The 20,809-nt window shown below is 47.0% G+C and overlaps 2 protein-coding genes across 15 annotated transcripts in view; one reads left to right on the top strand and one right to left on the bottom strand.

The window, feature by feature from the left end:
* Nucleotides 1-16,833, top strand: part of LOC105465365 (TraB domain containing 2A) — a 58,119-nt gene extending 41,286 nt beyond the window's left edge. For 3 of the 5 annotated variants that reach the window (XM_071076979.1, XM_011713775.2, XM_071076980.1), the window contains exons 5-7: nt 6,420-6,510; nt 14,283-14,534; nt 16,393-16,833. In XM_071076979.1, coding sequence (XP_070933080.1) covers nt 6,420-6,510; nt 14,283-14,534; nt 16,393-16,576 — 527 coding nt within the window. In that variant the 3' untranslated portion in view covers nt 16,577-16,833. Of the gene's footprint in view, nt 1-6,419; nt 6,511-14,282; nt 14,535-16,392 lie in introns of those variants that run through there. The other 2 variants (XM_071076978.1, XM_024787835.2) reach the window with 2 other exon arrangements.
* A 322-nt stretch (nt 16,834-17,155) lies between these two features.
* Nucleotides 17,156-20,809, bottom strand: part of LOC105465361 (dynein axonemal heavy chain 6) — a 383,399-nt gene continuing 379,745 nt past the window's right edge. For 8 of the 10 annotated variants that reach the window (XM_011713768.2, XM_011713766.3, XM_011713767.3 and 5 more), the window contains one exon: nt 17,156-19,157. In XM_011713768.2, coding sequence (XP_011712070.2) covers nt 19,054-19,157 — 104 coding nt within the window. In that variant the 3' untranslated portion in view covers nt 17,156-19,053. The remainder of the gene's footprint in view (nt 19,158-20,809) is intronic. The other 2 variants (XM_071076977.1, XM_011713765.3) reach the window with 1 other exon arrangement.

Raw genomic sequence — 20,809 nt, 5'->3', positions numbered from 1 at the left:
TATCTCCCTTTTCCCAGCTTCACAGTAGTCTTGAAAATCAGGAGCCTTGAACTACAGTAACTGTGAAAACCATTTGCCTAATGGTTACTGGAGGGGACAGAATGGGTTCAAAGTTCCTCCAAAGCTCCATCCTCAAAGAATCATCACCATTTGACATGTCCAATAGCTCCCTGAAATTTCCATTCCCAAGCTTGTCTTCATTTGAACTGACTCAGAGCTTGCTCTGTGTGAATAGCCCTATTCTTACGGTGTTTGTTGAAAACAATCAGTGGCAGCAGTTTAACATAGTTGCTGGAAATAGCAATATTAATTGAAGCTTACAAGAGGCTGCCCAAAAAACTTAAAAGGAAAATACCATAGGGGATTTTGAAAAGCTCTAAAATATTCCTAGAAAGTCACATGCAGGCCGGGCGTGGTGGCTCAAGCCTGTAATCCCAGCACTTTGGGAGGCCGAGATGGGCAGATCATGAAGTCAGGAGATCCAGACCATCCTGGCTAACCCGGTGAAACCCCGTCTCTACTAAAAAATACAAAAAAACTAGCCAGGCGAGGTGGCGGGCGCCTGTAGTCCCAGCTACTCCAGAGGGTGAGGCAGGAGAATGGCGTAAGCCTGGGAGGCAGAGCTTGCAGTGAGCTGAGATCTGGCCACTGCACTCCAGCCTGGGCGACAGAGCAAGACTCCGTCTCAGAAAAAAAAAAGAAAAAAAAAAAAGAAAGTCACATGCATGAGAAGGGCAGTGCACATGCCCAGGAAGGACTTGAGAAGGTCCTAATCTCTCTCACCTCTGGCTGATCTTGAGGCTCTGTGTAAGCAGGGTGTGAAAGCTAAGGCAGGGTCATAAATTGCCTGCTGAAGCATCAAAGACATGCCCCCAAACTCACACAGCCCCTCTGCAAAGGTTGGGAAACTTACCAGTTCAAGGAATTTAAGGAAATCTCTGTTCAGTCATTAGCCAGCCACTAAGCTAACTGAGCAGATCCTTCAGTGATCACACACAACAAAGAATACAGACTTTAGAGACTTAGTCCTAGAAAATCACTGAACAAACAGCAACAACAATGCACCTAGGAAGAGGGGACAGGAGAAAATGATTTCCAGAGTTGGTATGTTATGTTATTTAAATGTCTAGTTTTCAATAAAAAACAATTATAAAACACAGAGAAAACTAGAAAGTATGGCCCAGGGAAAAACAAGCAACCAATAGAAGCTGTCCTTGAGGAAGTTAGTATCTTGGACTTACTAGAAAAAGACTTTAACACTAGTTATTATGAATATGTTCAAAAACTAAAAGAGGCCGGGTGTGGTGGTTCGTGCCTATAATTCCAGCACTTTGGGAGGCTGAAGCAGATGGATCACTTGAGGGCAGGAGTTTGAGACCAGCCTGACCAATATGGCAAAACCCTGTCTCTACTAACAATACAAAAACTAGCCAGGCGTTGTGGTGCGCACCTATAATCCCAGCTACTTGGGAGGCTGAAGCAGGAGAATTGCTTGAACCTGGGAGGCAGAGGTTACAGTGAGCTGAGATCACGCCACTGCACTCCAGCCTGGGCCACAAGAGTGAAACTCCATCTCCAAAACAAAAAACAAAAAACAAAAAACAAAAACCAAAAAATAAAAAACAAAAAACCCTAAAATAAACCACGTCTAAAGAATTAAAGGAAAGTTTGAGAACAAATCTCACCAAATACAGAATATCAATAAAAATATAAAAATTATTTTAAAAGAACCAAATAGAAATTCTGGAACTGAAATGAAAAATTCACTAGGGGGGGCTGAACAGTAGATTTGAACTGGCAGAAGAAGAATCAATATACATGAAGATAGATTGATTGAGATGATTCAGTATGAGAAAGAGAAAGGAAAAGGAATGAAGAAAAATGAATAGATCTTCAGATACCTGTGAGACACCCTCAAGTGTGCCAATGTACACCTAATGGGAGTCTCAGAAGACGGGAGAGAAAAAAAAAAAGAAATAAAAAGAATATTTGAATTTAAAATTGCTCGAAAATGTCTCAAATTTGATGAAAAATATTACTCTGCACATTCAATCAATGAACTATAAGTTATATAAAATCAAAACGTTTCACACCAAGGCATATCATAGCCAAACTGTCAAAAGCCAAAGACAGAGAATCTTGAAAGCAGTGAGAGCAAGGCAGACAAAGGATCCCCAATAGGATTAACAGCAGATTTCTCATCAGAAGCCACGCAAGCCAGAAGGCTCTGGGGCACATACTCAAAATGCTGAAATAAAAGACTGTCAACAAACATTTCCACATCCAGCAAAACTCAAAAATGAAGGAGAAATATGTTGCATGTGAGCTGAACAGAATTTGTATTCTGCTGCTGTTGGATAAAGTCTTCTTTAAATGTCAATTAGATCAATTTGATTGATGATGCTCTTCAGTTCAACTATATTCCCTATCTGATAATTCCAGAATCTCTGTCATGTCTGAGTCTGGGTCTGATGCTTTCATTGTTTCTTCAGATTGTAATTTTTCTTGCCTCCCAGCGTGCCTTGTAATTTTTAATTGAAAGCTGGATATGATATATCTGGCAATGAGAAGTAAGGGAAATATGTTTTTAGTGTGAGGGTTTATGTTAATCTTTCTCAGAGTTGGGCTGTTTAATGTTTTGCTGTGGTCTGAATGTTCCTAAAAACTTGTGTGTTGAAACTTAATTATTATTGTCATAGTATTAAGAGGTGGGGCCTTTGGGAAGTGATTAAGACATGAAGGCTTCACATTCATGAGTGGATTCATGCTTTTAAAAGGACTGGAGGAAAGTAGCGTAGGCTCTTTTTTTGCCCTTGTGCCTTCCACCATGTGAAGATCTAGCATTAGCCCCTCCTGCCATGTGAAGACTCAGGAAGAAGGCCCTCATCTGGGCATGGTGGTGCATGCCTGTAATCCCAGCACCTTGGGAGACCACGGCAGGAAGATCACTTGAGCTCAGGAGTTTGAGACCAGCCTGGTCAACACAGCGAGACCTCACTTCTACAAAAATTAAATAAAAATTTAGCTAGGCATAGTTTGCCTGTAGTCCCAGCTACTTGGGAAGCTGAGGTGAGAGGATCACTTGAGCCCTGGAGGGTGAGGCTGAAGTGAGCTATGAACATGCCACTGCACTCCAGCCTGTGTGACAGAGTAAGACTCTTGGTATTTAAAAAACAAAAAGGCTCTCACCGGGCACTGAATGCCTATGCCTAGATTTTGGACTTCCCAGCCTCTAGAACTGTGATAAATAAATTTCTATTATTTATAAATGACCCAGTCTGTGGTATTTTGTAATGGCAACACAGACTAAGGCATGTTTGATGTACCTCTGAATCCCAGAGGCTTCAGTTTCCTCTAGTGTCCTCTAGTTTTTCCTCTAGTTTTTTTTGTCTTTGTGTTTTCTTAAGAACGTTTCTTAAATAGAGTCTGAGTCTTGCTGCATTTTCACCTGTAATCCACTATTATTTTACTGGAGCCCTACTGATGTGATGCTAAAGTGAAGACACCATTTCATACTCGGTTATAATAAAAAAGATGGATAGTAAAAGGTTTTGGTGAAGACATGGAGAAACTGGCACCCTCATACATTGCTACTGGGAATGTAAAATGGTGTAGCCATTTTGGAAAACTGTTTAGCAGTTTTTCAAAATTAAACATGGGGCTACCATTTGATCCAGCATTTCAACTTCCAGATATATGCCTAGAAGAATTGAAAACATATATCCACACAAAAATTTGTACACAGATGTTCATGGCAGCATTATTTATAATAGCCAAAAGGTGGAACCAAACCAACTGTCCATCAACTGACACGGATAAATAAAAGGTGATATATATATATACACAATGGAATATTATTTGGCCATAAAAAGGAAAGAGGTACTGATATATGGTACTACATGGATGAACTTTGAAAACATTATGCTAAGTGAAAACAGCCAGTCATAAAATCATATGATTATATTTATATGAAATGTCCAGAACAGGCAAATCTATAGAGACAGAAAGTATTCATAGATTAGTAGGTGCCAGGGGCTGGGGTCAGAAGGTTGAAAATGTTTTAAAATTAGATAGTGGTCGTGCTTGCACGACTTTCTGAATATGCAAAAAAACCAACGAATGGCATACTTTAAAAGAATGAATTTTATGTTATATGAATTATATTCAAATATTAATAAAACTTATAGACATATGAGGGGTTTGGGTCCCACATCATGCTCGTTGAAAAGTTCTGCCGCAAAACAAATTGCAGTTTGTGCCCTCAGCAGTGCCTGTGAGTATGTGGCAGTTTTCTTCTTCTGTAAGTCGTGTGTTTCATGTCATGTGCACATTTCTACTGTCTCAACAAATGGCTTCCTGTAACAAAGCTATTAGCCTGGGCCTCACTCTTGAGGCACCATAACAGTGATGCAGGCGCCAGATGAGAAAGTTAGGAAACAGAGCCAGTGGTGGTGTCCCAGTGCACCACCCTGGGTCTGCGTGGATGGAAGGTGCCCAGGTGCTGGAGTGTGGGTTTTTGCTTTCCACTCCTGCCAGACTTAGGTGAGCTCCCAAAAGCTTCCCCTATGTCCAGTGCAGGGGTAATGGGGTGCTGGGGAGAGGGGAAAGGTCGACTGAGTTCTGGGCTGGTGGGAGGCTGGAGCATAGCTTGGTCTGAGCAGTTCGGTGGGTGGGCCCTCATGGTGGGGGTTGTGCCAGGCAGGTGGCACAGGCAACACCAACACCTGAGCTTGCCCATTACTCAGGGCTCGATTTGTGATACTGATGCAGTGCTAGATGGGGGCGTCGGGAGTGCCCAGGGGCTGTGACCCCCATCTAGCACCGGCTCCTTCTAGGGCAAAGTTACCTTCCTGTAGCCGCTTTCTCTCTGGGCCTTCTGAAGGCTAAGTTGAGCAGAGGAAACTACAGAAATTGCTCCCAAACACATTACTGTGTGCTTTTAAAACTTAAAAGCTGTGTGGTTAGCGAACTTTTAATTGCAAAATGAGGATATCTGAAAACAGAAAGTACTGGAGTTTTAAAATCAAGCAGCAACTTTTGTCATGGGGATGTGGATATAAAATGCGAAGATTACAAATGGAAATCACCTTTGCAGTAGAAAAAAAATTGAAGTCAGAAGTGCTAAGTGGAAACAATAATCACTTGTTCTAAATTGCCAGTTCCTTATTTGCAAATGAACAACCTAGGATGAGTGGTGCAAGACACGACTTTTTTTCTTATTTAGGTGTCGATCTTAAATCAGCTCATGCTGATTTTTGGCTCCTGTTTGCCAGGGTTACTTCTCCAGTGGCCTCCTCTCCTACCCCACATTTCTAGGTTACAGCTATCACCCCTGCACTGGCCGCTGTCTAGGCTGGTCTAGGCTGCGGGGAGGAGAGGGGAGGATGGGAGGGAATGGTTTTGCCAAACTTCCCTTTCTGAGCCTCTGCTGACCCATGAACCCCACCTTTGATGCATGAGGGTGAAAACGAAAGCAGGAACCATGCGCCTTCTGCTTCCTTCTTGGGGCCTATTTGCTGTACTGCCACAGGCTCCCAGGGTTCCCTGGTTGTGACTCCTGAGACCATAGTGGGTTCGTCCTATGCAGAAACCTCCAAGAAGGATAGATCTTAGATTAGGTTGCCTTTACTTTTTCTAGAAAGTGGTGATTGGGAAGTAGCTATTCCTTCGGTCCCACCAGCCTCCCTGTTTTCTCAGAGAGCACATTTGCATTTCATCCTGTAGTTGGGAATTCTCCCCTGCCCCCCCGCCCCTTTTTAAAAATTGAGACAGAGTCTTGCTCTGTCATCCAGGCTGGAATGCAGTGGTGCAATCTCGGCTCACTGCAACCTCCGCCTCCCGGGTTCAAGCGATTCTCCTGCCTCAGCCTCTTGAGTAGCTGGGACTACAGGCACCCACCACCATGCCTGGCTAATTTTTGTATTTTTAGTAGAGATGGGGTTTCACCATGTTGGCCAGGTGGGTCTTGAACTCCTGACTTCAGGTGATCCACCCGCCTCGGCCTCCCAAAGTGCTGGGATTATAGGTGTGAGCCACTGTGCCCAGCCTGAATTCTTGTATTTTCTCCAGACCAGTGTCCTCACCTTTCAGGATCCCGCTCACATATCACCTCTTCTGGGAGGTCTTACCAGGTTGCAGTTTGATGTCCAGGCTCTCCCCTTAGCTGTGTGACTTCAGGTAACTCGCTGCATTGTTCTGATCTTCAGTGTCATCGTCTCTGAAATGCTACTGATGCTGCCCTGCCTGCCTTGCAGGACTGTTGGCAGGCCTGATTCCAGAAGCTCTGTGGAACTGTACTGTGCTGGACAGATAGGCAGGGGGCTAGGCAGGGTAATTTCTTGGTTCTAGGGTGTGTGTTTGGGAAGTATGATTGGTGGTCCGGGGAGCTGCAGCATTTCAGACTGTTTTTCTCACTGCAGGTCATTTCATGGGCAACAACACAGTGCTGGATGTTTTGCGGCGTGAAGGCTATGAGGTAGAACACGCCCCTGCTGGACGACCCATCCACAAGTAACCGCCCTGTGCTTCTATCTTGGCTGGGGAGCTGAGACCCTCATGGGGCTGCCTGGGCACCAGGGTGGGCTGCTATCCTGAGGAACTCCAGAGAACCCCTGCCTGGTCATTTCCCCCGCACTTGACCTTACATGGACATTTGGCACCAGCTCAGCTGGCTTTGTGTGGCTGGGGCTGTGCCAGATGTGGTTGGCAGGGTGGACACTTTGGACTGCAGAGGCCTGGCCTTTTTCTCAGTGGCGTTTGGGGAGCAGGGGAAGGTGAAGGGAAGGTTGCCTAGGGGTCGAAGGGTGGGGAAAGGAGGAGTAATTAGGCTTAATGTCCAGTGTCCTTTGCCCTAGGCGTTTTGGAAGTTTTCGGGAGGCAGAGTCGGGCCATGACAGTGGTAAATACACCAGAGGGGTTGGGGTGAAGGGAGTGCATGTCTGATCCCTCTCGGGGGCAGGAGAAAGTCCCTTCTCTTTCTCTGAGCTGTTTCCTCCTCCCTAGGTTTTTTTTGTCTCTCTCTCTCTTTTTTTTTTTTTTTTTTTGCCAAACTGCCCTGTGCCCCTGCAGACCCTTCTGTAAAGAACTCAGGGGGCCCTCAGCAATGCTGTGCACCCACTGGCCTCCCAACTGGTCGTCCATCCTGGTGGGCCCCAGGTGTCCTTCCCCTTCCCCTGTAGTAGTCTGCTTGGGCTGTCATAGCAACCACCACAGACTGAGTGATCAACAGAAATGCATTTCTCACAGTTCTGGAGGCTGGAAGTCCCAGCTCAAGGTGTCAACGGGACTGGTTTCTCTTGGGACCCCTTTGCTTGACGTGTAGATGGCCGTATTCTCTTCCTGCTGGCACGTGGCATTTTTTCCCGTAAGCAAGCATCCCTGGCCTCTCTTCTAGTAAGGACACTGGTCTCATTGGACTAGGGCCCTCATTTTAACTGAATCACCTCTTTAAAGGCCTTAACTCCAAATGGTCACGTTCTGAGGTACTGGGGATTGGAGCTTCAACATGTGAATGTGGGGGGCACCCATCAGCCCCTAATATCCCCTCCATTCCTCTGGCCCCCACTCCCTCCCGATCCACGGTCAGCAGTCCCCCTCTCCTGGCAGAGGTCTCCGCTGTAGCGAGAGCGCTCCAGGATGCAAACGCTCATCCCCTGACAGAGGATCCAGCAGTTGTGTCTGCCCGAAGGCCACCCATCTCCAGCTGCCCTCTTTCTCCTCAGAAGGCCCCCCTTCACCGCACCTTGTCTCCTTGTTCCCCCTCACCCCAGAGGCTCCTGCATGGCAGGAGCCATAATTTTTCCAGTCTCCCTCCAAGCGGGAAATCCTGGATACATCCTGGACTTCTCTTATCCCCACCTGTCTTCATGCCCTGTATTCAGTATGTCAGTACTGACCGCCCTTCACAGAGCACCTTCTAGCTTATGGAAGGGCTGACATGAGACTGCTCATTTCCCTCCTCCACCAGGCTTTTGTCTTCCTCCAGTAAAGACTCGCTGGGATTTGTCCTTCTCCATTGCCATGGCCACCGCCCCATTCCAGGCCCTTCTCCCTCTGGTTCACTCTTCATCCTCCCGTGGGGCTAATCTTTCCAGTGTCCCATATTCAAACCCTCCGTGGTTTCATATTGTTCTCTTTCAAGATCATTGTCTTCACGCGGAGGTCTTGGCACTCAGACCCTATCCTTCCAGCACGGATCTGCTGCTTGCTTCAGAAGAGCTTCCATCCTGTCCCTGCCTCTCCACCTTTACTGACACTACTTCCCCCGTCTGAGGAGCCCTCCTCTCCTCCCCTTGACCGAGAGGATCCCGCCCCTGCCTGAGTCAGCTCTGCTGCAGGCTCACTGCCTCTCTCTTTCCTGTTCTCCTTCAGATCTGGAGGAGCCAGCCCTTAGGGGTTCTCTGTGCCCTGCAGGACTGTGGGTCTTTCCTCCCTCACTGGTCTCTGGTCCCTTCTCAGCTCTTCCTGCCGGGCTGACTGGACTGGGGTTCAACGCACTGTCCCTCGGGTGCTGGAGAGGGCCCTACCTGGGGAGTGTGTGTGTGTGTGTGTGGTGTGTAGTGTGTGTGGAGTATGTGATGTTTGTGTGTGTGTGTCTGGTGTGTGTCTGGTGTGTGGTGTGTGTGAGGGGTGTGTGTTGTGTGTGTGTGATATTTGTGTGCAGGGTTTGTGTGGTATGTATCTAGTGTGGAATATGTATGTGTGGGGTGTATGTGTGTGTGTGTCGTGTACATGGGTATGGTGCATGTGTGGTGCATGTCTGGTGTGTGTGTTTGGTACGTGTGTGTGTGAGGGGTGTGTGTGGTATGTGGGGTGTGTAGTGTGGATGTGTGTGGTACATGTCTGGTGTGTGTGTGTGGGTATTGTGCCTGTGTGTGCTGCATGTTTGGTGTGCGTGTTTGTGTGTGTGTGGGGTATGTATGGTGCATGTCTGATGTGTGTGTTGTGTACGTGTGGGGTGTGTGTTGTGTTGTGGTACATGTGGTGTGTGTGTGTGTAGTGTGTGTGGTACATGTGGTGTGTGTGGTGTGTGTGTATTGTGTGTGGGGGGGGTATGTGTGGTGCATGTCTGATGTGTGTGCTGTGTATGTGTGGGGTGTCTGTTGTGGTATGTGTGGTGTGTGTGGTACGTGTGTTGTGTGTGTGTGTTCCTGGTTGTTCCCAGGCTCCTTAATTCTGCCTCTAACCCTGATACCTGCCCTTAGGGAAAGGAAGGTCAGGAATCGGTCTTTTTAGAAGCTTTCCAGGAGATTCTGATGCCCAGTGAAGGCTGAGAACCAGTGTTCTCACTTTCCTGGGGAGGAAAAGAACATTTATTGGTGGATCATCAGGTGGTAGCCAGGTTTATATGGGCTCTCTGTTAATACTCAAAATCAGCCTGAAGAAACTGTGAAAGGCCACACAATTAACCAGGACCAGGAAATAACCCAGACCCATCCACCGCCTAAACCTTTTCTTTCTACCCTTTCTTCTCCCACCTTTTATTCCTAGCCTCTATGTCTGTGTTCATGCAGTTTCCTCTGCCAGAGATTCTTTCCCTACCCACACTACTCCCAGTTCTCTCTATCAGAATCTGTGAGATCCAGCACAACTGTCACATCTTCCTCCATTGCTCCAGCCTGGGTTCATCCTGTGCATGACCCCAAGGAACCTACAGTTTGTGCAAGAGCTCTTTCTTTCTTCTACAGCCTTCTGGACAAGGATCTAATTTTCAAAATTGGATTTCCGGGAGTACCTATCCTGGCATCTGGCACATGATGGGATCTCAAATAGGATTGATTGCTGATGTGCTACTATCATTGCCGGTGCTGCTCACGTGCATTCATTTATTCAGCCAGTGGGGGACCTGAGGGGTGAACGTGCATATAGTGGTCCCAGGTGAAGCCATGAGAGAGGATGAGGTCTCCAAAGGAGCTCCTGTTCAGGAAGAAGGGACAGGGTCCTGGGAAGCTAAGGACCCAGGGAAGAGGGTTGGGGGAGAATGCCCACAAAGAGGGGCTGGCAAGGAGGACCAGGGCAGTAAGGGGATACCTGTTTCCTTCTTCCCCTCCTCGGCAGCCATATGGTAGTCCTTAAGGGATGATTCTGGTCATGTGGAACTTGAATCCAGGGCAGGCTGGTGTGGCTGGGGACATGAGGGCTGTTAACTGGTGATCTAGCTTACTTCAGGCCCTGCCAGCTCCCTTAGTCTTGGGGTAAGCCAGTATTGGGGAGACAGAGATGGGTGTGCATGTTGGGGTGTGGGGAGGGCAACTAGCAGCTGCCACTCTCCGCTTGTCAGCAGGCTCGAAAACACAGGAAATGCTCCTGAATGTGAGGCTGCTATTCTTTCAGCAGAGAAGAGAAAGAGATGGGGTTCCTGTTAGGCTAATCTGCAGAGGGCTTAGCCAGTTCCTCCCTCCTCCCCCTGGGATAATGGATACTGTGTTAGTTTTCTATTGCTGCTATAACAAATTATCATAAACTCAATGGCTTAGAACAACACAGATTCATTATTTTATAGTTCTGGAGATCAGAAGTGTGACACAGGTCTCACTGGCTGAAATTAAGGTGTGGGCTTGGCTGCATTCCCTTCTGGAGGTTCTAGATAATTTGTTTTCTTTTCCTTTCCAGCTTCTAGAGGCTGCCCACATTCCTTGGCTCGTGGAGCCTTCCATCTTCAAAGCCAGCAATGTTGCATCTCTATAACCATTCTTCCATAGTCATATCCCCCGCTGACCACAGAAGGGTTCTCTGCTTTTAAGGGCCCATGTTATTAGATTGGGCACATCTAGATAATCTGGGCTCCTCTCCTCATCTTAAGGTCCTTAACTTAATCACACCTGCAAAGTTCCTCTTACCATGTAAGGTAACGTGTTCAGAGCTTCCAGGGGCAAGATCATGGACATCTTTGGAGATCTGGCAGATGTCCCTTTGGTTACACAGTGGGATGCTCTAAGGTTCTGATCAGCCCTGCTAGGGTTTATACAGCTTCACTCATTCTCAGAGGACTGGGAGAAAGAGGGATGCACCTGAAGTAAGGATCTACTGAGTGCTCAGCACTGTGTGAAGCATGGTGTTTGGGCTGTTTTAATCCTCACAGCAACAAAGTAGGATAGGTTAATTTTATACAAGCAGCAGAGGCTCAGAAAGGTCAATTATCTTGTCTAAGGCTCCAAGCTTGGGGTCTTTTCCTTGTCAACCAGTGTGTTTCTTTCTTGGAGACTTCTATGGAGCGAGGAGGCTGCGTGGAATGCAGGTAGGGGGCAAATAGGCTATCAGCACAAGGGGGTAGCCCTATATTGTAGCCAAAATGACCATGGGCTTAGCCTTTGTGGGTAGAAGTTTAGCTAAACTGTGAGAATCTGGGTGGGTGAAAACATGATAATCTAGATCTTGAGCCTGTGACGGGATCCAGCCCAGAGGCTCTATGATGGATTGGGTGTGTTCAGCAGCTGGGATTTTCTATTTGAGGCAGAAGAGCAGTCACCTCTATTGACCTAGAGACCCTTAAACCCCTGTCTGAGTCCATGTGAGCATTTGTCTGTAGGATCTCCCTGGAGATTACAGTGACACTAATTTCTACTCTCTATATTTTCTACAATGAGAATGGATTAGCTTTATGACGTGAAAAAAATCTCAACAATGAATGTTACTTAAAAACAGCAAAGAATTGGCCAGGTGCGGTGGCTGACGCCTATAATCCCAGCATTTTGGGAGGCTGAGGCGGGTGGCTCACGAGGTCAGGAGTTCAAGACCAACCTGGCTAAGATGGTGAAACCTCGTCTCTACCAAAAATACAAAAAAATTAGCTGGGCCTGGTGGCACGTGCCTGTAATCCCAGCTATTTGGGAAGCTGAGGCAGAGAATTTCTTAAACCTGGGAGGCAGAGGTTGCAGTGAGCCGAGATCATGCCACTGCACTCCAGCCTGGGCGACAGAGCAAGACTCTGTCTCAAAAAAAAAAAAAAAAAAAAAAAAAAAAAAGATGGCACAGAATCCTTCTTGTAACCTTGTGCAGGTCAGTTTCCTCTCCCGGGTCTTCAGTTTCCTCAGTTATAAAGTAGGTATTATGATTCCTTAGGACTCCTTAGCTCAGAAATATGAGGGAAATAAAAACCAGGAAGAGTAAAGCTAATTTCTTCCTGACCCCTACTCTCCAACCCCCACCCAGGGCTATTAACTTGGCTCTTAAGCCCTGGCCTTGGCTACCTGGAGTTTCTGGGGTGAGATCTTTGTTTGTTGTGAGTTGAACAGAAACAAAGCTATGATTTGTCTCACTGTGAGGACCCACTGTTTCAAGCCATAGAACACAGCCCTAGTGAGATTGAGACCATGTTCCTTGCTAAATCAAAGCAACAGACTTTTTTTGAGTGCCTACCGTGCACCAGGACCTGTTTGGGTCATATGAAGGCTGAGGATGACAAAGACATAGTCTCTGCCATGGGCAGAGGGCTTGGTGGGCATGGAGCTGCCTGACCATCTGCTCTTGAACCCTCTAGGACAGCGGCCCCCAACGTTTTTGGCACTAGGGACTAATTTTGTGGAAGAAAATTTTTCCAGGGGAGGGGGGGATGGTTTTGGGGTGAAACTGTTCTACCTCATATCAGGTTTAGATTCTCATAAGGAGCGTGCAACCTAGATCCCTAGCACACACAGTTCACAGTAGGGTTTGTGATCCTATGAGAATCTGATGTCCCTGCTGATCTGAGAGGATGTGGAGCTCAGGTGGTTATATGGTTGCTTGCCTGCTGCTCACATCCTGCTGTGTGGCCCATTTCCGAACAGACCACAGACTAGTGCTAGTCCATGGCTGGGGGCTGGGGACCCCTGCCCTAGGAGGCCACCTGAATCCTAGAGAGCCGTGATGGGGGCACATTCCCTTTTGAGGCTCTAGTTTCTTTGTTGTAATAATGAAAGGGTTCATTTAAGTGGCTTCACAGTTATGTACCAGGCATTGTGCTGAACTCAGGAGACAGTTAATAATATATTAAGCCCTGTCCTCCAGGAATCTTCTAGCTATGACTTTATGTTTCTGGGGTCCTTAGTCTCAGGTTCAGAGTAGGGGCCTTTTAAAATCTTTCGCCATTTTAGGAATTCCCTTCTTTTATATTTTTTGCCCAATATAAGTTTTTCCCTTTTTTGCTTTCCTTTTTGTATACCTCCACCCTTCCTCACACAAAGCCATTAATACTAACTGACTTCTCAGGCTCTGCCATGTTGTGGCTCAGAACTGAGGCCCACTCTGGTAAGGCAGATGGTTCATCAAGGCTGATTTGGAGTAATTGAGTTCTTACATGTGCTGGTCAGTGGCACCTACATCATTGGACGAGGAAAACCCTAGACATGGCACATCCACTGCTCCCCTGCCTCAGGCAGATGGGAGTTTTAGGACCCTCACTCCCTACCTACATCAGGAGACAATGGGATTGACATCTAGTAGAATTCTTCTCTTTCTGCTCTCCCATTCCCTTCACCAAACCCTTGACAAAATTCTGTTGTTGGAAGAAACTTGGTCCTTCTAGTAGCTTATTTCTTCACACTCAAAGTATTTGGTGACTATAGTCACTTTTAGGGGAACACTAGAAGTGAGTCTGAGTTTCCCATTAGTTGTGAAAATATCTCTTTGGGAAAGATGATTTAAGGACAAATCTGTGATTAAGTGGTTTGAAGACAGCCCTGAGAGCCTCTTCCTGAATGAAGCCCTCATGAGGGTACAGAAAGGATTCAGAGGGTTAAGAGCTACTTCACTGGTTTTAAGCAAATGGCATTTAAACGTTTTCCATCTGTCTTTAAAAGCTTTACTGTTCACTAGTCAGAGTGGTGACATTTGCCTGTATTTGGGAGGCGGAGGCGGGAGAATCACTTGAGCCCAGGAGTTTGAGGCTACAGTGAGCTATGATTGGGCCACTGCACTCCAGCCTGAGCTACTGAGAGAAACCTGGTCTCTAAAAAAAAAAAAGCCATAATTGTCAGTGATTTTCTAGACAGTGCTGACCTGTTCATTGTTGGAAAAGTACAGTAATTACTGTACATGTAATAGTTTAAAAATCTTGAATCTTTCTCCCCAGGACTAGGGGATTTAGAGAAGGTAGAGTGAGGATATCTGAGGGGGAAAGAAAAAAGGCGTCAAAGAGATCAATTCCCAAGGTAATTTCAAGAACTGGGTAATTTCTGCCCTTCCTGGCCAGCTTGAACTTTCAGGTTATCTGCCGTCATCGTGAAACCTGAGGTGTAAGAGAGCTGGGGAGGGTGCCATGCTGTGTGACCCTCCTCCAAAGACCTCCTCCTTCCACTTGTGTACAGAGGGAAGAGTAAAAAGACCTCCACACAGCCCACCCCGTCCACCATCTTTGCTCCAAAAGTGCCTACCCCCGAAGTACCGACACCGGAAGCCATATCCTCGGTGCACTCAACGCTGCCGACCCTTGTGTCCCGGCCTGGAAGTGCCCACCCTCCCAGTGACGCCGAGCAGAAGTTCCGGAAGAAGCGGAGGCGACCACGGCGGAGGCAGCGACTCCGGCAGTTCAGCGATCTGTGGGTCCGCCTGGAGGAGAGGTCGGGCGAGTAGGCCGGGTCGGGTTGGCATCTACCTTTACCCTAGTGAGCGGAGCCAGGAATGCCCCTCACACTGGTTGCAATGGGAACCCCCCTCATGGAGCAACCTTTCCCTTTCCTCATGACCCCAGGCACCCTTTTTCTGTCCACTGTGACAGAAGTGAATCCAGATTTAAGGTAGTTGCTTCAAGCCAGGGCAAGGGCAACATGTTTATGCTTGTTAAAGAACAAGTTTCCGGGTAGGATGAGTCTGTTAAAAGTGGAAGGCATCTGGAAAGGTTGCAAATAACTTGATTTTTCAGATCTTTCTCCATGGCAGATTTAGGGAGAGTGCCATAGATTTGCAGAGCTGTAAGCAGCTCGGTGGGAATGGGCATGTTTAACTCCCATTGTAAGGGAAGAGTTGTGACCCTACACTGAATGTAGTCTCAGAGATGGCTGGGGAGTAGATCAGAGGTGGATAGGCAAGCCTGAGTCCGCAGGGCACAAGGCTTCTGGACCAACTACCCCAGAGAGGTGGGGAGCAGGAATCCAGTTAAATTAATCTCAGGTTTATTGAGTCCCTCCTTTGTGCCCGCTGTTGTGTTGGATGCTGTGTGTATGGGGCCAATCAGACACAGGCCCTGCCTTCATGGAACTTGCAGTCTGGTGAGGAAAATGGATTTTTGAGTAGATAATCTGCAATGGAAGTGTAAGGTGCTGTGGGTGTGTGTGTTTGTGGTGCATGGGGTGTGTGTGTGTGTGTGTGTGTTGGAGGTTACTACTTAGGGTCAGAGGTCAGGAAAGTCTTCCCTTGAGGAAGCATCCTTTTGGCTTATACTGACTAGAAGCCAAAGTGGAACCTTGTGAATAGAGCTTCTGAGTCTGGATCAGTAGATTCAGGGATCCAGTGCCTGCACAGGTGCTTAATAAATGTAGAATGAGTAAGTGAGTGAGTGAACAACTGAGTAGGGAAGGGGAAGAGTTGAGGGCAGAGGGAACAATGTGAAAGTCTGGTTGGAGGGAACGATTGTGTTAAAGAAGCCGAGATAAAGTAATTCTGACTGGGGCCTGGGAAGTGAAGGAGTAGTGAGGTGAGATGTGTCTAGAGAGGTAAACAGGGAGGAAAGTAGGGAGCCATTGAAAGGTTTGAAGCAGACATGTGAGATGCTGTGTGATTTGCATTGTAAATGGACAGAAGCTGGCAGCCAGATGGGACCTGGAGAACAGGGACAGCTTCTGATGGTGTTCATGTCCCACGGTGACTCATGAACTATCCTCCATTGACAGAGAAATAAATTGACCTGTTTAGTACTTTTTCCAACAAGGCCATTGGTGGCTACGGGGTTGGGCATTTTATACCTCAGCTAAGGTGAAAGATCTGGGTAAGCCTGAGGTCATGGGTCCCTCAGCTTGAACTGTCTTGACCTGGTATGCCTACATGCTGTGCACATCAGGCCTGGACTTGGGCAGGTGAGAGAGCCAGAGACCCAGGGAGGAATCTGCATGGTCTGGCTCTGCCTCTGTGGTGGCCAGTGAGGAGGGTCCCTGCCTAAGATTGCCCAGAGGCTAGTGATTAGCAAACTTTGAATTGGGCCTTATATGAAGACTTTCACTAATCTTTGAATGAAGAACCAAATAGCCAGGGACAGTTGGCTAGTCTGCTGGTCTTAATATCCTCTGCCATTTGGTTTTCTGGTAGCAGTGGCCAAAGACATGAAAGAGGACCAGAGATATAGGAAGCCTATTAACATACTAATACCCATTCCTTTCTTTAAGGAGGGGAGATGAAGAGAAGCTGTGTGGGCATTTGGGGGCCTTGGCGTGTGCAGTGGTTTCTGCTGTGCCTTCAGACTCTGTCTTTCTCTTTGCCTCCTAGTGACGTGGTCCCGCAACTCCAGGTCCGTGTCCTGGACAGGCACATCTCCACTGAGCTGCAGTTCCCTCGCCATGGGCATTCCCACCACAGCCAGATGGTGGCCAGCAGTGCCTGCCTGTCTCTCTGGACTCCTGTGTTCTGGGTGCTGGTGCTGGCTTTCCAAACAGAGACACCTCTCCTGTAACGACCAGAAGTACCAGGCTAATACCCTGACCCCTTGGACTTGAAGGATGGCCATTCCTGTACTCCACATTCTGGTCTAGCCTTGTTGGGCCCAATCCAACACTGAAAAAGAAGCCCAGTGTTGATTCTTCTCTTTCCAAGGAATGAGACTTTGGGTTATCCAACTTTGGGGGGAGGTGTACAGTTTTGTAACATAATGAGTTGTGTGAAAATAAATTATAAATGAGTTGTATGAAAATAAAACCTTTTTTTTGTGTAGATTTTTATTCATGATGTGTATATATCAGGCAGACAACTTCTCTCACACCCTAAATCCTTTCACTGCTTCCCCCTAGGCCCTGCACTTCTCAGCTGCAGCTCTGATCCCTTCCGGCCCTGGCTTTGTATCCTGACCCTTTCCTCTTTCTGCTCCCTTTCTTTGTGCCACTCTTGGTTCTGGATGCAGGGGAGTCAGTGGGCCATGGAACTTGTGGTCTGTACCTCTCTATTCAAGCTCTGGTGAAGAGGGTGCTCCCTGTGCCCTAAGAGATGCTTTCATTTTGTATAACGTGTGTGTCTCACTGAGAGGCTGGGTGGGGGGTGGGGGGGAGTGGGTAGGCTTTGTCAGAGGTGCTGTGCAAGAAAGTGGTTTTCAAACTACCCCCAATCCCCATCTTGTTATTTATTATTCACATGTTTATTGTAAATGTCTTTTCTAAATACAAATCTTATTGGGACTCTCTCTTTAAAATGTGTAAGAGTAGAACTTCCCCAGTTGAATCTGAAATGGGAGCTTTTAACCCTGCGCAGGTGATCTCTCTCCCCTAACCACCATAGTTCCAGATCAGGGTCTCCCACCTGTGGCAAGCGTCCTTTACGGTCCTGGGCTTCTGAGTAGCCCACAAAAACCCTAGATAGAATGTCTGTCCAGGGCTTGGGTGGAGTCAATAAGAAGTAGTTATATTTGTTCCCTAATCTGGCTTAGGGTAAGGCTGATTGTCTGGATTTGTAGCTCTGGCTTCCCTTCCTTTTCTGAGGCTTTTGTGGGTTCATGCTCAGTTATTTCCAGGGCCCAGAAGATCTCAGTGGCCTTACTGAAACAGTAGTGTGGTGGCACTTAGGATCCATGTCCACCACTTTGGTTCCATTCTGCACCATCTGTATTGCAGGTGTAGGTGGGCAAAAACTCCCAAATCCCCCTGCTGCTGTGTTCGATTCTCCTAATGAGATACACTCATGGGATATTTGGAAAACAAAAGTGGGCAGAGGTAGCTTTTCTTGAGCAGGGGGCATGGTTATGTACAGGCTTCAGCAGACACAAGTTTGTGCAGTGGTCAGTCTCTGCAGCCCCCTCTATTCCCCTGCTTCAGCGTGGAGTAGCTGTGAGGTTGGCACAATTTTTCCTTCAGGGTTCCCACCTTGGAGTACAGATGGTGTGATGCCTGATATCAACTCTTTGACTTCTGCAGCGGCAGCCATTCCTGTGACCATGTTAGCAACTATTTCTGCTTGAAATACCAAGAGTAGTTTCTGATTTGTGCACTGATTTCTGGCAAAAGTGCTGTTACCTGCTTCTCTGCGACTTGAATCTGCTCTTAACTTCGATAGGTATGGGGATGGAGCGGGGAGGCAGAGATACACTGGGAGGCCTGACTCCGTTCCTCCAATTCTTTGTAAGAGGGTGGTGTGGCTCCCACCAAGGGCTCAATCCTAGCTGGGTGATTTCCTTGTTTTTTGGATCACATTATGGCCGAGGAAGCACGCAGACCATTATTGGCAGGACCGACGCAAGGTGGTTTGTCACACTGGCTGCTCCACTTGAGAACTGAGCCACCAATCTCTGCTTTTGAGGTGGCAGAGGCTCAGATGCACCTGACTGGGACTTGGTTAGTTTTCATACAGAATCATCCTAAAGTGGAAGGGGAAAATCCTCCATACTTGGGCAGGATTGGCCTGCCCTTTTGTGAAAGCATAGGCTCTTCCAAGGATTCTGATGCAGCCCCACAGAACGGGGAACTGACATCATAGGCCAACTTCTTATTATCCTGCTCATTTGCTCTACCAGTTGTGCTCACCGCATCAACCTCCCATGCACTGGACTCTGAGAGCCTTAATCTAGTCTAGAAATGGAAGCACCTGGGGCCTTTCATATCAGTGTGAAGAGGAAAGGAGCCTGTGAGGGGAAGCGAGTGCTGAGTCCTGATTCTTCCTGGGGGTCCCAGAAAGTAACTGATGGGAAGCTGCCTCTCACTTAGGGTTGGGGAGCAGGTTTAACAGGTGGGTGTTGAACCCACTGCTTCTACAGCGGAGATTGGATTGCCAACAGAAAGAACTCAAACACTATTTTAAGGACATAAGAGAAATAAAAGTCACACTTAATACCTTTAAGTCAAATCAGAATTAACACCTTTTTGCTCACATATAAGTTATTCAAATCTTTTGCTCCCATTAGGAAAGATCTCGGGCCTGGTTCTCTTTTAGTGCTGAGGTGGCACCTTTTCATTCACTCAGCTGGCAGAGCAAAGCTGATCCCTTGGCAATCCAGTAGTCTTTGGACCGCTTGGAGGGTAAGAGGACGGTTACCACAAAGTTGGTTGAATGTCCTAATTAAGGATATAGGAAAAAAAGGGTTGTTACTTAGAGAATAACTTCCTCATACAGAGAGGCTACAAAGAGTCGAGACATCTGGGATCCAGTCCTAACTGGACAAATAGTCCTTTATGGGTCATTTTATGCTTTATAAAATGAAGATTTTAGAACAAATAATTCTTTAGGACTCGTCCAGCTTAGACTTCATAGAACTTTTTTTTTTTTTTTTTTTTGAGACAGGGCCTCACTCTATCACCCAGGCTGGAAGTACAGTGGCACGATCTCAGCTCGCTGCAACGTCTGCCCTCCTGGGTTCAAGTGATTCTCCTACCTCAGCCTCTTGAGTAGCTGGGGCTATAGACGCATACCACCATGCCTGGCTACTTTTTGTATTTTTAGTAGAGGCGGGGTTTCACTAGTTGGCTAGGCAGGTCTCAAACTCCTGGCCTCAAATGATCCACCTGCCTTGGCCTCCCAAAGTGCTGGGATTACAGGCATGACCCACTGTGCCCGGCCTAATAATTTCTTAATAACCAGGATTCAAATGTGTTTCATATCTTGCAACAGTGATGTGTCTCTTAAATCTTTCAATTGGTAAGTTTCCCTCTGCTTCTTTTGCTGCTCCCTTGTAATATATTTGTTGAAACAACCAGACTGTTTGTCCTGTTAAGTTTCCCAGAATCTGGATTTTGATGACAGCATTGCTGTGGTGATTTTAAATATATTCCTCTCTTCCTGTAAGGGGAGGTTAGATCTAGAGGCATGACTACACTCAGGTTTGAGGTTTTTTTTCCTTTTTTTTTTGTTTTTTTTTGAGACAGGGTCTCATTCTTTTGCCCAGGCTGGAGTGCAGTGGTTTGATTATGGTTCACTGCAGACTTGAACTTCTGGACTCAAGTAATCCTCCTGCCTCAGTCTCCCAAGCAGCTGGGATTACAGGCGTGTGCACCACACCTTGCTAATTTTTGTATTTTTTGTAGAGACAGGGTTTCGCCATCTTGCTCAGGCTAGCAGGTTTGTTTTACGGCAAGAATACTTCTTTGGTAGTACATACTCCTATCAGGAAGCACACTATGATTGTCTTTCTTTTTTGGGATATTAGTGGCCATTGATGACTACTACATAGGACTATCCCTCCTTTAAATAGCTGAAAAAGAGTTTCTTTTGATCCTTGTACAAGATGGGGTTTCTGTCACAATTTCAGATAAGGTTAGGTTGTTGGTCCTCTCTCCCAGATTTGTAAGAATTCTTTATTCCAGGCTTCTATAGTTTGGATGTTTGATCCCTCCAAATCTCATGTTGAGATTTGATCCCCAGTGTTGGAGATGCGGCTTAATGGAAGGTGTTTGGGTGATGGGGGTCAGATCCCTGATGAGTAGATTAATACTCCTTGGAATGGGGGGTGAGCTGTCACTTTATTAGTTCTTGCGAGAGCTGCTTAAAAAGAGTCTGGCGCCTCCCTCCCATCTTGCCTGCTTCCTCTCTTGCCATGGGATCTCTATGCACCAGCTCCCTTTTGCCTTCTGCTATGAGTGGAAGCAGTTTAAGGCCCTCACCAGAAGCAGATGCTGGCACCAGCCTGCATAACCATGAGCTAAATAAACTTTTCTTTAAAGTTACTCAGCCTCAGGTATTCCTTTATAGCAACACAAACACAAACAAACTA

The sequence above is a fragment of the Macaca nemestrina genome, chromosome 13, assembly GCF_043159975.1.
Source record: "Macaca nemestrina isolate mMacNem1 chromosome 13, mMacNem.hap1, whole genome shotgun sequence".
Classification (NCBI taxonomy): Eukaryota; Metazoa; Chordata; class Mammalia; order Primates; family Cercopithecidae; genus Macaca; species Macaca nemestrina.
The sequence above is the reverse complement of the archived record's forward strand: the minus strand, read 5'-3'. Positions and strand labels throughout refer to the sequence as shown.